At 52.9% G+C, this 12,516-nt stretch overlaps 1 protein-coding gene and 1 long non-coding RNA gene across 5 annotated transcripts in view; one reads left to right on the plus strand and one right to left on the minus strand.

Moving 5' to 3' along the window:
• Positions 1–8,448, plus strand: part of MAPK4 (mitogen-activated protein kinase 4) — a 131,972-nt gene extending 123,524 nt beyond the window's left edge. For all 3 annotated transcript variants that reach the window (XM_045850239.1, XM_045850238.1, XM_045850241.1), the window contains 2 exons: positions 3,106–3,307; positions 5,994–8,448. In XM_045850239.1, the coding sequence (XP_045706195.1) occupies positions 3,106–3,307; positions 5,994–6,717 (926 nt within the window). In that variant the 3' untranslated portion in view covers positions 6,718–8,448. The remainder of the gene's footprint in view (positions 1–3,105; positions 3,308–5,993) is intronic.
• Positions 143–3,553, minus strand: LOC123826257. Of its 2 annotated transcripts, none has more exons than XR_006787027.1 (4): positions 3,474–3,553; positions 1,984–2,145; positions 788–956; positions 143–273 (listed from the first exon to the last, which is right to left on the minus strand). It is a non-coding gene; the product is annotated as an uncharacterized LOC123826257 (long non-coding RNA). The 2 variants fall into 2 exon arrangements; XR_006787026.1 differs by having other exon boundaries at positions 3,423–3,521.
• Positions 8,449–12,516: the final 4,068 nt, after the last annotated feature.

Consider the following 12,516-nt stretch of genomic DNA (forward strand, 5'->3'; position numbering starts at 1 on the left):
ACTGGGCCCCATCCCTGTCGGAGGTTTCCTTAGGAAGCTCCTGTGTAAGTAGGATATAGGCTCAGCCAATTGTGAGAGGGACCCAGATTCGCAATGGCTCAAATAAGAGTTCATGCTTATTTAAGAAAAAAGAAATGAAGACGTTTATTTCCCTTTTATATAACAATCCAAAAGCAGGCAGTCCAGGGCCCATAGGTGGACCTGCTCCACAGTCATCCAGGGGCGCATGGCCCTTCTGTCTTGTTCTGCCCCTTACGGTGCTGCCCTCAGTCCCTGGAGGAAAGACAGGAAGGAGGGTGTGTCCCCTGGCCTTTCAGGTCACGAGCCAGAAATGGCACACCTCACCTCCACGCATGCCCTGGTGGCCAGAACTGAGTCACAGGGCCCCACCTCACTGCAGTGGAGGCTGTGAAGTGGGTATTTCACTCCGTGACACTTTGTGTCCATAACTATGAAAGGGGAGAACAGACACGGGGTACAACCTAGCAGTCTCTGCCACACTCCTCCCCATCAGGAAACCAAGAACTTGGACTCACAATGCCTTTGGCCATGATTCCCATTCAATCAGTGAACTGTCTCAGTTTCCCCATCATTAAAAGGGAGGAGGGGTTATTTGATGCACCACAAATTAAGGCTCAGCCATCCCTGTCTATCTTGATTCTGAGGCTGCTGTGGAAACCCCACCATGTGTCAAGAGGTGCGGTCACCTCTCAGGAATTCTGGATCAAGAGTGGGTCACCCATGTCCCCTCCCCCAAGCAACCACACACACTGCAGCCCTTGGTGACCTGGTTCTGAGAGTGGTGGGCCTGGTCTCAGCGAAGTCAGAACCGGTGCCTGATCGAACATGATGAAGCTCCTCTCAGTCATCAGCAGCCTCAGCCCACATTTACTGACCCGCCGTGGCTGGAGCACCGCCAGGAATGGGAATCCAAATGGACACAAGAGCTGGTCTAGCTGGGGAGACAGGGAATCCCGTCAGAGATGAGGATGGAGATTAAGGAGCACATTCTACAGGGCTAGGGAGAGCTCTGGGCATGTGGGAAGGGCAAAGAGCCACCAAGTGCTGAGAGGGACAGAGGCTGGCCCAGAAGAGTGGGTGGTGAGGGCCCCGATCGGCGGGGTGAGTCGCAAACCACGGAACTGGAGACGTGAGAAGGACTGAGAGCCACAGGGCTTTGAACGCCTGGCTGATGGATTTGGACTCAGTCCTGCAGCTGCACAGATGTCCCCTAAAGCCAGCTTGCTACCCCGTCCCATCATGCCACGTTCATCCAAAATTCTCTCTGGCCTTGAAAAGTAACCCCATTCAGCCTCTGGCCCTCGGGTAATGAGGCAGCACTGACAGGGAACATGGAATATCAGTGGGGGAAGGGTACTCAAGCCCATCTGGCTAGGAGACCAGTTGGTGACCCTTGGTTCGCTCCCTCTGCCATGCTTCTGAGGCCCCGCAGATGTGGGAAGAGGCAGGGGCCTCTCTGCTGTAGCCCTCAGAGGCCCAAAGGACACTGTCTAGCTGACCGTGTCCCCCAGCAGCTGACACAGCCATCATGCCACAGATGCAGCACAAGGGAGGCAGGCCCTGAGACCCCACGGTTCTGAGCTCCATTTGCTACCAGAAGTAAAGACACCACAAGTGACAAATCGGACAAGGAAACCTAATATACAAAACAGGTGGAAGGAAGACTCTGGATGAATCAGGGTCGAGGGCTTGAGAACCTTGCCCACTTGCCTCCCAATTGCCAGGGACGCCCCCAAGAATCCTTTCAGAGCCTCTTCAGTGCTGAGAAGTCTAGCTGAGAAGCCACTGGGCCACAGGAGGGTGGCAGGATGGTACAGAAGCCTCATTATATTAGACATACTTTAAAACACCTGGGGAAGTTGAGCCCAGGAAAGAAGGAGTTGGGGGAGGGAGGGTGTGGTGGTTCATGAGTTAAGGGTAAGCCAGCGCCATAGAAGAAAATCTGAAATCTCTACGGCTTACCCTGTAGTAGTGCATTCACCATGGACCTCAAGTCCAGACAGCCTGGTGGGACAGCGGGGGGCAGGGTTGGACGGTCTGCCGGGCACCCCGGCTGTCAGGGCGGCTGCCAGCTGCCATCTTCAACACATAGCTTTCAAAGCACCCCTGGGCACCAACTTCCAGCTGAGGCCAAGGGAAGAGAGAGCAGAGACTCTTGCAGGAGGTTTTTATGGGTCAGGCCTGGAAGTGGGGTACACACGTCAGTTCTGCCCCATTGCGTGGCCCCTGTCACGCAGCCACATCTAACCGCAGGGGCTGCTGGGAGACACCAGCCAGTGTGTCCAGGCAGGCACGAGGAAGAGAGACCGCGCTGATGTCGGGGGACCACAAAGGGCAGAGCTAGGCTGAGGGGTGGAGGTCAGAGGCGACAGACACAGGTTTGACAGAGGAAGGATTTCTAGAATTAGGGCTTCCTAGAAGTGTCTGGCACTAGCTAAAGGACCAGCTGTCAGGGGGAGGAAAGAGGAGACTCATCCTTGGTAGAGTCAGTGGAGTGGCCTTCGGGGTGGGCGCTGTCCCACTTCAGGTTTCGATGGGGCTTTTTAAATAACGATGATAATGGTGATGATGCCTTGTCAGTGCCCCCTAAGCAAAGCTGCCTCCAAGGTGCGTCCCACACTGTCTCCAGGAGGACCCCAGGAAGCCCCAGGTGCCCACAGGAGGAACCTGCTGATCGGCACGTCCCCGACTGGCTCCTTCCCCCACCCCACCCCACCCAGTGCGCTTCTGTGGGACACCGCCACATAACCACCTACACCCCAATCCTCGTCTCTGGAGAAATCCAGCCTAAGGCAGAGTTCTAGCCCTAGACCTCCTGTAACCAACCATGACCCTGAGCAAGCCCCGCCCCCCAACACTCCCCCCACCGTGCCTCTATTATGTAGATGTGTGAAGTCAGATAAGCAGCATCTGCTCTGAATTTGCCGCTGGACTGTGGTGAGGATCGTGAGAAAGAAAATGGCTGAAAACCTTTTTACAAATGGAAAAGTACAAACCCCTGGGAATGTCACCATACTGAGAGGTCTCCTTCTCAGGGTGGCAGCGGCAACCAATGACCTTCATGTCCTGTTCTGCTCCCCACAGCCATCGACTTCCTGGAGAAGATCCTGACCTTTAACCCCATGGATCGCCTGACAGCCGAGATGGGGCTGCAGCACCCCTACATGAGCCCGTACTCGTGCCCCGAGGACGAGCCCACCTCACAGCACCCCTTCCACATCGAGGACGAGATTGACGACATCCTGCTGATGGCCGCCAGCCAGAGCCAGCTCTCCAACTGGGACAGGTGTGTTTCCAGAAGTTTCCAGCCCTGGAGTCTAGAGCCCACATTGCTGTGATCCTATGTGACCTTTCCCCCATTTTCCACATTGTATAGCCCAGGGGTGCTTTCTCCAACTTACGTTCCTGCTTTTGTCTCTCCTGTCCCCGGACACGCCCAGCCTGTCGCTCACCTGTGCACAGGTCAGGGGCTTTCCTCCGTGTAGCACGGCCACTGCCAGTCTCCTCCCCACCCGGCGCACTCGGAGCTCAGGGCAATGTTCCGCAAGCATTAGTGAGTGATCAGCTGACTTCTGCCAGGCTGGGAATTTGCCCTGGAAAAGTAAACTGCAGCAATGCAAGGCAAGAGAACGGTGCGAAATTTACCACTGTACCACCCATTGGCATGTTCAGCTCCACAGAGTGCCACTAGGGGAAGTGCTGTTATTGGTGTTGCCCATTGGCACCCGAGGCGGCTGCAGCTCAGAGAGGTTAGAGGTTGGCATTGTGTCACACAGCCCGTATCTGGCCCATCCGGGGTCCTCCCCAATCTGCATCCTTGTCAGACACGGCTAAGCAATCACAGGACTCTTTCCTGCTACACTGGGCTGGGCATCAGAATCCCTCTCAACACAGAGTGTCCAGACGTCACTACTGATGAATCGGAGTTGGGTAGAAGATACTTTTAAAGAAGATACTTTTAACAGCCTCCACGTGGGCAAGGCACATAATGATCTCTTAGGCTCTTTCCTATTCTGATGCTCTTAGAGCACGCAGCTAAACGTTTGGGAATCACCATCTGCTACTCCAGGAGGGACAGCCCTAGCTGCTCAATTTAGAAATACAGTCGAGGGCTCAGCAGCCAGGACCCCGAGGGGCCTAAGTGGGAGCCCTGCTGTTGTGGGGATGTGACAGCTAGTTACACATGTGACAGATGAGCACTTCCTCCTTTTCCATCATTCGATGGGTTTCGGATTAAGAAGGTACCACCGATGGCGGGTCAGGGCCACATTGCTATTACTGGACAGGTGTATTGGCTTGTCCATATCAATTATTGTTATCAAGAGTTGCCAACAAATGGAGATTGATAAGGACTCTCTCCTGAGCCACCCCCTGTGCTTGGCCTGCCCTTGACTGTGGTCCCTGCAGCCCCTCCCACTCCACTCCACAGCATTTGGGGCTCAGCGAGGTTCATCCCATGCTAATCATGGCTTTGGCATGGGGTTGGTGCCAGGAAAACCTATAGCCGGGTTTCTGCCCATCAACTCTGACCACTTCTAAAGCTGGTACACCTCTGCTCCCAACCTTTCCCATCATGCCTGTGTGGGGGAGGTGAAGGACCAAGGTGGTGGCAAACCCCCTCCTGCAGGCCCAGCTGCTCTGGACAAACTGCTTAACCTCTGAACACCTGTGTCCTCACCTGCGGTGGCGATAACGCTGAGTCCACAGTCCAGGCTGCTATGAAGGCTACAACTTCCGTTTGGCCCTTGGTGTATAGCAGCCAAGGGTTAGGGTCTTCGTCAATTCTTCCTGCTGGAAACATTTGCGATTTTGAGGACCCTTGTGGGAGAAGGCCATGTTCACCACTGGGAGACCCTGGTCCTACCCATGTCACTGGGAGGGGAGGCAGTATTGGGGCCTTCCTGCACCTCTCAAACCGAAGGGACTGCCCCTGCAATCTGTACTTTCACACAGACCTGCTTGCCCTTGGCGTTTTGGGTTTTCCTGTGTGAGCAGTAGGTCCCTTGTTTCAGGAGCAGCTGGCTGCTGGCTGATACCTCCTCTGTGCTCCCTGCCTGACCCACCCCTCCCCCCAAAGGTTCTGCAGAGAGCACCTGGCCCAGGGAAGGGAGGGCTCAGCCTGAGCTGACGGCTGGCTCTCCCACCTGCCTGCCCTTCATTTGCTCTTGGCTGGCTGCCTTCACTTTCTATGGCTGCAGAGCAGTTAACACAGGGCCGAGTTCCAAGGGTGTCTGGCCTCTCCTGAGGAGCCCATAATCTTTCTGCAGGCCCCACCTGCTCTGCATCCAGGCACGGTGCTGCAGGGCATCGAACACAATCCACTAGGGCAGGAGTTCTCAGCCCTGGCTGTACCTTAGAATCACTTGGGGAGGTTTGAAAACCATGCTGATGCAGGACCCCACCCTGGGCCTACTGGATCAGAATTGGGGGGTGTAGGGCACCATGGGATGTTACTTTGTATTCCCACAGGTGTTCTGATCTGAGCCAGGGCTGAGAAGCACTCATTAGGGCCCTGCTACTCAAAGTGCGGTCCCCAGACCCACAGCATCATTGGGAGCCTCCTAGGACTCAGAACCCAAGGCCCCAGCTCGGATCGACTGCACGGAGATCTACTGCACGGAAGTGTTAACACGGCAACTTACGAGCACATCAAAGGTCAAGGGGCACTGCCTAGGTGCATTCACCAGAAAGTAACTTCCATGAGAACAGGGATTTTATTGTTTTGTTCACTGTGGTGTCTGGTAATGATTAGAACAGCGCCTGGTACAGAGCAGATGCTGAGAAATACCTGCAGGGTATTGAATGAATGTAAAAGGACTATACAAGGGTTAAGTCAAACAGTCCCTCTACCTGAGCCCTGGAAGCTCACCATCACCTTGTCCCATCACCCTCCCACCTTGGAGCGAGGTGGGGACCGGAGCTGGAGGGACTAGGCTGGGGATCCAATCACTGTTCCATCTGTACACTTGCAGGTACCCTGTGAGCCTGTCATCGGACCTGGAGTGGCGGCCCGACCGCTGCCTGGACGCCAGCGAGGTGCAGCGCGACCCGCGCGCCGGCTCGGCCCCGCTGGCAGAGGACGTGCAGGTGGATCCACGCAAGGACTCGCACAGCAGCTCCGAGCGCTTCCTGGAGCAGTCGCACTCGTCCATGGAGCGCGCCTTCGAGGCCGACTACGGGCACTCCTGCGACTACAAGGTGGGGTCGCCGTCCTACCTGGACAAGCTGCTGTGGCGCGACAACAAGCCGCACCACTACTCGGAGCCCAAGCTCATCCTGGACCTGTCGCACTGGAAACAGGCGGCTGGCGCGCCCCCGACTGCCGCCGTGGCCGCAGACGCAGGGGCGCGCGAGGACGAGGACGAGCAGGCCAGCCTCTTCCTGGAGATCGCGCAGTGGGTCAAGAGCACGCAGAGTGGCCCAGAGCGCGCCAGCCCACCCCCAGAGGGGCCTGAGCACCGCTTGTCTGGCCCTGAGCACCGCTTGTCTGCCTCCCCGCCCAGCCACCCTGCCGCCAAAGACGGCGGCGCCAGCCCCCAGTTCGACCTGGACGTGTTCATCTCCCGCGCGCTGAAACTCTGCACCAAGCCCGAAGACCTACCAGACAATAAACTGGGCGATCTCAATGGCACATGCATCTCCGAGCACCCTGGAGATCTCGTGCAGACGGAGGCTTTCTCCAAAGAAAGGTGGTGAGGGCTGAGGGGGCGCTCCAGCACAACCCCCATCCCCACCCAGAAGGGCCACCTAGGAAAGCAGGGCCTGGTGGCAGGAGGCCAGCTCCCTGGCACCTCCACCGCCCCATCCGCCCCTCTCTGCTGCCTGGGGGTTAGCAGAACACAGGAAGGATCCGAGGAGCGAGAGGAATGTCCATTTCTTAAACTGCCTTAATAACTAGCCTTTAACCTCTGGGAGCGGGTTTGAACAGGAGCCTAGTTTGGGTTGATCACTGTCCCAGCGAAGAGGAGGCCCTTGCATTTTCTAAGTGGTGGCGTGCAGGGAAGAAACGTGTCTTAGACCCAGTCCTCAGGCCCTGTCTGGGTGGGTGGACACAGGAATCTTGCAGGCCTGGTGTTGAAACCATCTGGCCCAAAAAGCTTCAACTGACAGATGAGGGAAGACAGGGAGAAGCAGAGAAGCAATGTCTAGCCAGTGCTTGGGCACGCCTTGAACCCTGGTCTCCTGGCCCTCAGCCAGTGTCTGTGCTCTGTAGAACGCCTCCCTCTGCTGGGTGGCGCTGGCGTTTCAGTCAGAGAAGTTAGTCCGAGAGCATCTTCCCTGTCCGTGACCATCTGACCCATGCCATTTTCTTTTATTTGGAACAATGTTTCTTGTGTTCCAAAATTGAAAACTGAGCCAGGGTCTTTTCCCTCTGCAAGCATATTTTTTCTGGTGCCTCTAGTGCATAAACATCCTCATTTGCCGTGCCCCTGCGTTTGCCTTCCCCCCTGCATGATCTGAAATCTTTGTTTAGATCAGGCCAGTTTGGGGTCTGTGGGTAAGAGAACTCATTCTCCTAGGCCTGTGCACCCACCTCCTCTACACTTCTTGCACACTTTTCTGACACAGGTGCAGACATGGTGACAGCTCTGGCTCCCCAAGGGGTGTCATACACGGGTGAGGTGGAGGGATAGGGAGCCCCTCCAGAGCTCCCACACCTAATGAGGTGCTTACCATGGAGCAAATGTGTTAGGAGGGAAGAGTTCAGAAGGGCCCTATCAGGTATCATGAATATTGCCCTTAATTTTGATCAACTATTTAGCCCTGGCAAAGAGCAGGCCCTAAAAGAAGTTCATTGGAGAGCAAGTGGCCTGGGGGACGAGGAATCCAGGAAGGCAGGAAGATGTGAGAGGTGAGGTGCCAACAGCGAGGGCACTCAGGGGTCAGGCAGCAGCATGGAGACCTCATGACAGCAGAAGGGACTCCAAGCAACCACGCCCCTCCTGGTTTAGGCCAGGGTGAATACGGAACATGCGCAGCCAGAGGGGCACCCCCCACGCAGAGCCTGGGGTGATGGTGTGAGGGCACAGCAGCCCCTCTGCAGAAGCAGAGTCCCGGGACCTGGAATGCCGTGCTATTGCCACCGCTGGTGTTCAGCCCCACCCCCACCCCCACCACAACCCAAAGATACCCATGGGAAGTCTAGCCACACTAGGCAGAGGGTCCCCCGGTCTTGGTCTTAGCTGTGTCCACCTTCACTGCAACAGCACCTTAAATCTAATCAGCTAACTAGGATTTGTACATCGGAACCTGCAACAGATTAGAAACTTCTATTTAAAAACGCAATTAATCACACTGACCGAGTTTTAAATGGAGACTACGTCAATATGAAGTATTTGGTTTGGTTTTTATTTCAAAGAAAAGGAAAGGTACCCTGCTCCTCATGTGCCATTTGTCCTCAGAGGGCGGCTTTCCGTTTTCAGTGAAGGAACAAGCTGCTGACCTTGCCCAGAAGTTCGTATATAATTGTTATTACAGAGGAATTGTTATTACTACTCATATTTTAAAAAAATCTATTAAGCGTTATTAAACTTGATCCGGACGGGCCAAATAAAGTTTTATTGGAACATGCATTCGTTCGTTCACTTATTATCTCATTCGTTTACGTGTCATCTGCTCTTGTCGTTAGCGGTGGGTGATGGATCGGAGCCGCTGGCTTCTCCCAGCACCCACGAAGGCCAGGGGAGTGAGGGGCGGCCGTCAGGAAGGAGGGGAGGTGAGAATCTGCACAGATTGGTGGTCGGGAAAGTGACTCCAGAATCATGTGGGTCTGGCCTGGTGTTTATCCTGCAGATTTCAAACCATATGCAGGGGCCAGCTCCAAACCTGCTGACCAAGGCTCCCCTTTCCTCCCGTCACAGAAGGTGCCGACATCGTGGGTGCTGGGGGAGCCACGGGCCCGAAAATACCTGCCTGAGCCACACCTTACAGAGGCCTGGGTTTCCACCCATCTGAAGTTCACCCTTTTGTAATACCTGTGTCCAAACATTAGCCCAAACTTCATTTCTTATTTCACAAATGTCGATATAGACAATAGAGAGGATTTTTTAATTTTGTTTCTGTTTCGTTCAACTTCTCTGAAAGACATTTTGACTAAAGGAACTTTCTGCTGTGGAAGAGCATCCAAGCCAAGAGGAGCGTCCCGTGAGCCAGTTGGGATTCCCTCCAAAGTGTCAGCTGACAGTCACTGTCTCCCAGCTGGGAAGATGTGAATACAGACAGTGGCCCAGGGCCAGGCAGAGTCTGGTGAAACTTTATATTTGAGCAGCCCTGGGGCCTCGGATTGCTAGAATGCAGAAAACGGGGTTCAAGGCAGAAGGAGTTGGGAAGCCCCAACGGCAAACAGCACCAGAACCTGTCTCCCCCGACAGGAGTCGCCCAGGGACGTAATTCTCCCAGCAGCAACATGTGACGACATATGTTACCAACCAGGGAACCTCACCTGAGCTCTGGTGCCCAGCATTTTTATTGGGGATCAGCCATGTCGGACCCTGAGACTGATCTGTGTTACTTGGCTCTGCAGTCCCTCAGAGATCAAAGTGGTCCGGCATGGCCCAGGGCCTCACACTTGCAAAAACACTCTTACCAGGCAGGATATTACAAGGGCTCAGAGGTTATCTCCTGGGAGCCAGTGAAGGGCCAAGCCTCTGAATGCGGGCCTTCCTTCAGAATGTACAAGGTTTAGGAACGAGGGCCTGCTGAGTTAACGCTCTGCTGACTCTGAATACAGCTGTGTCTCCTGTAATTCCAAAGCTGTGTGCAAATTTGTGTCTCATGTGAACATTACAGCAAAGCTGAGACAACACAGCTTTGTTATTTGGTAGAACATGCCTACATATTTTTAAGAACGTGCAGCATTATTAAAATATAATAATAAAAATAATAAAAGCATACCTGCTGAGGCAGATTTTAGGCAATCTCACACCTGAGATGCCTTTTCTTAATTGAATCATGGTCTGCCCATGAAAGCCAAGGTTGTCGATAGATTTGCAGACTAGCTCACTGCTCATTTTGTCGGCATGGTTATTAATCCTCGGGCACCCTCGCCAGTGTGGCTCAGTTGGTTGGGCATCATTCTGTGAAATGAAAGTTCTCCAGCACAATTCCCGGTCAGGGCACATGCCTGGGTTGCGGGTTTGATCCCCATCGGGGAGCATAGGAGAGGCAACCATTCTCTCTCACATCGATGTTTCCCTCCCTTTCTTTCCCCTCCCTCATCTTCTCTCTAAAAATAAGTAAATAAAATCTTCAATAAAAAAGGAGCATTATCTTAAAAAAAAGAAAATGTTATACTATAAGATCTGATAAATAATTCAAATAAACAAGATTATACTAATAGTAAATAATGGATATAGAATGCAGGCCTACTAACGCTTTTAACAGTCTGTTCTCTGGGGTTTTTACATTTCTCCACATCGGAAATGTGGAAAACACCCTTCCCAAACCAACAACAAAAATACCAGGCTTCCGAGGACTTGCCCAGCCCCCACCATCCCTTCTCCGAGAAGTGTGTTCTCTCTCCCACAGGCAAGGCCCCTGCGCCCAGGTTGTGCCAGGGTGGCCTTCGTCCCTCACACCTCTCACCCTGACCAGAGCGGCTGGACCAGGGTGGACACCTGCCCCAAGTTAGGCTGATCAGAAGAACTCTCCCTCCTGGGAATGTAGGTTTATGATGCAGCGATGCTTGCCAGTCTTTGCTATTGCTTGCACTGAGGACAAGCCAACCTCAGAACTGTGGAGTGACCAAGTTTCTTGTGTCCTGATTCACAGAGGGAGGAAAATAAAGGGGAGAGAGAGAGACAGAGAGAGAGGGAGCCTGCCTGCCCTAGTGCTCCTGGTTGGGTTTCTTTCTGTTTTAATTTATTGCAGGGCCCAGGCTGCCCCTCAGGCCCTTGGTGCTCATCAGATACCTGCTGACCTTACTATAACTCCCCTGTATGTGCCTCTCCCTTCAGTGGGTTCTGTTACTTGCAACCAAGCAGAGCCTGACTCAGCTGCTGACCTGTGGCCTGGCCTGGCCTAACCGGAAGGAGCCCTGTGCTGACCTGGACAGGGGAGGAGCTATACCCCCTCCCCCGCCCTGTATACAGGGACACTTTGCACAGGCAGCCCAGCACGGCAGCCCCTGTGAGCAGCGCTTTGAGAAAAGGGAGGAAGCTGAGTAGTTCCATGAGGGCAAGGGCTCTCGGAAGGTTTTAGACAAAAGCCACATCTGGGCCAGTGATGGATGAACCCAACCACGGGAGAGAAATTAATGCCAGGTGGGAGGGGAGGGTGTGGAGGGACCCGGAGGGCCCACCTCATCTCCTCCACAGTTCTGCCTGGGGTTGACCCGATCCGAGCAGGGCAGAGGCCAGTCAGTGCCAAGAGAAGCCCCTTTAGCTTAGCACGTCTGACGCTCTCACTGGGAACGGACATCCGGAGACCAAGGACACCAGGTTATTGTGTAATTAAACTTCCATCAGAATCTGTGAACATGAGGGTTTTCCAGCCAGCAAATGTCCCTGACCATAGGAAGGAGAAGGGCCACAGCTGTTTTTACCAAATGGATCACATTAAATTAATTACATTACCACTGGAAGGCTCATTCAATGCCCTCAAGGAGTTTAAATACAATCACAGGTATTAGAGCACAAAAAGACGTTCTAATGCACCCAACCCCCACCCGAGAAAGAAGGTTATAAATTCAGAGAGGTCAGGCGACAAGCTGATGGCCCCTGGCTCATAATCGACTGCTCTTCCTTGAACAGCAGCATGTCTTACCCTGGTACCAGAGGCATTCACTGTGGTCGACTATTCAAAAGCCACTTCCAATAGCCTTTCCAATAGCATGTCTAGCTCCCAGCCTAGAGGCTAAAAACCTGAGAACTTGAAATGTGGCCAGTCAGAATTGAAATGTCCTGTGTCGAATACACACCAGAGTGCAAAGACTTAGTACCCCCCAAAAAGAATGTAAAATATCTTACTCATAATTATTTATATTGATTACATAGTAAAATTATAACATTTTCATATATTAAGTAAAATATATTAAAACTAACTTCACCTATCTCTTTTTACTTTTTCTTTAAGTGTGCCTGGCTAATACAAAAGTTTTAAATTACATAGGTGACTCACATTATACTTCTAGTTGTCAGCACAGTTCTAGCAGGCTATGAGCTGATTAAGGCCTTAATCCTTTTATAGTAATATTTTATTTTAGCAAGGTCTTCATCTTCTCAAACTAAAAAAAAAAAAGTGACCTTCCCAGAAGAACTCCGGGATCCATGCAGTCTCTGTGGAGCAAGCATCTTCCAAATCAAGTTGAATCATAAAAGCATGTGCCTCTTGTCTTAAAGGCTGTTTGCAAACCCACTTAAACTGCACTATACACAAAAAGAAGTGTTTATTAAGCAGACACAACAGAGTCTTTCAAAATCTGAAGGCAAGAAACAGAATCAAGCCTCAAGAGGGACTAAACACGATGCCCTTGAGAAGCCAAGAATCGAGATTTTT

Source organism: Phyllostomus hastatus, unplaced genomic scaffold (assembly GCF_019186645.2).
Source record: "Phyllostomus hastatus isolate PE091 unplaced genomic scaffold, TTU_PhHast_1.1 phas_contig_80, whole genome shotgun sequence".
Lineage (NCBI taxonomy): Eukaryota > Metazoa > Chordata > Mammalia > Chiroptera > Phyllostomidae > Phyllostomus > Phyllostomus hastatus.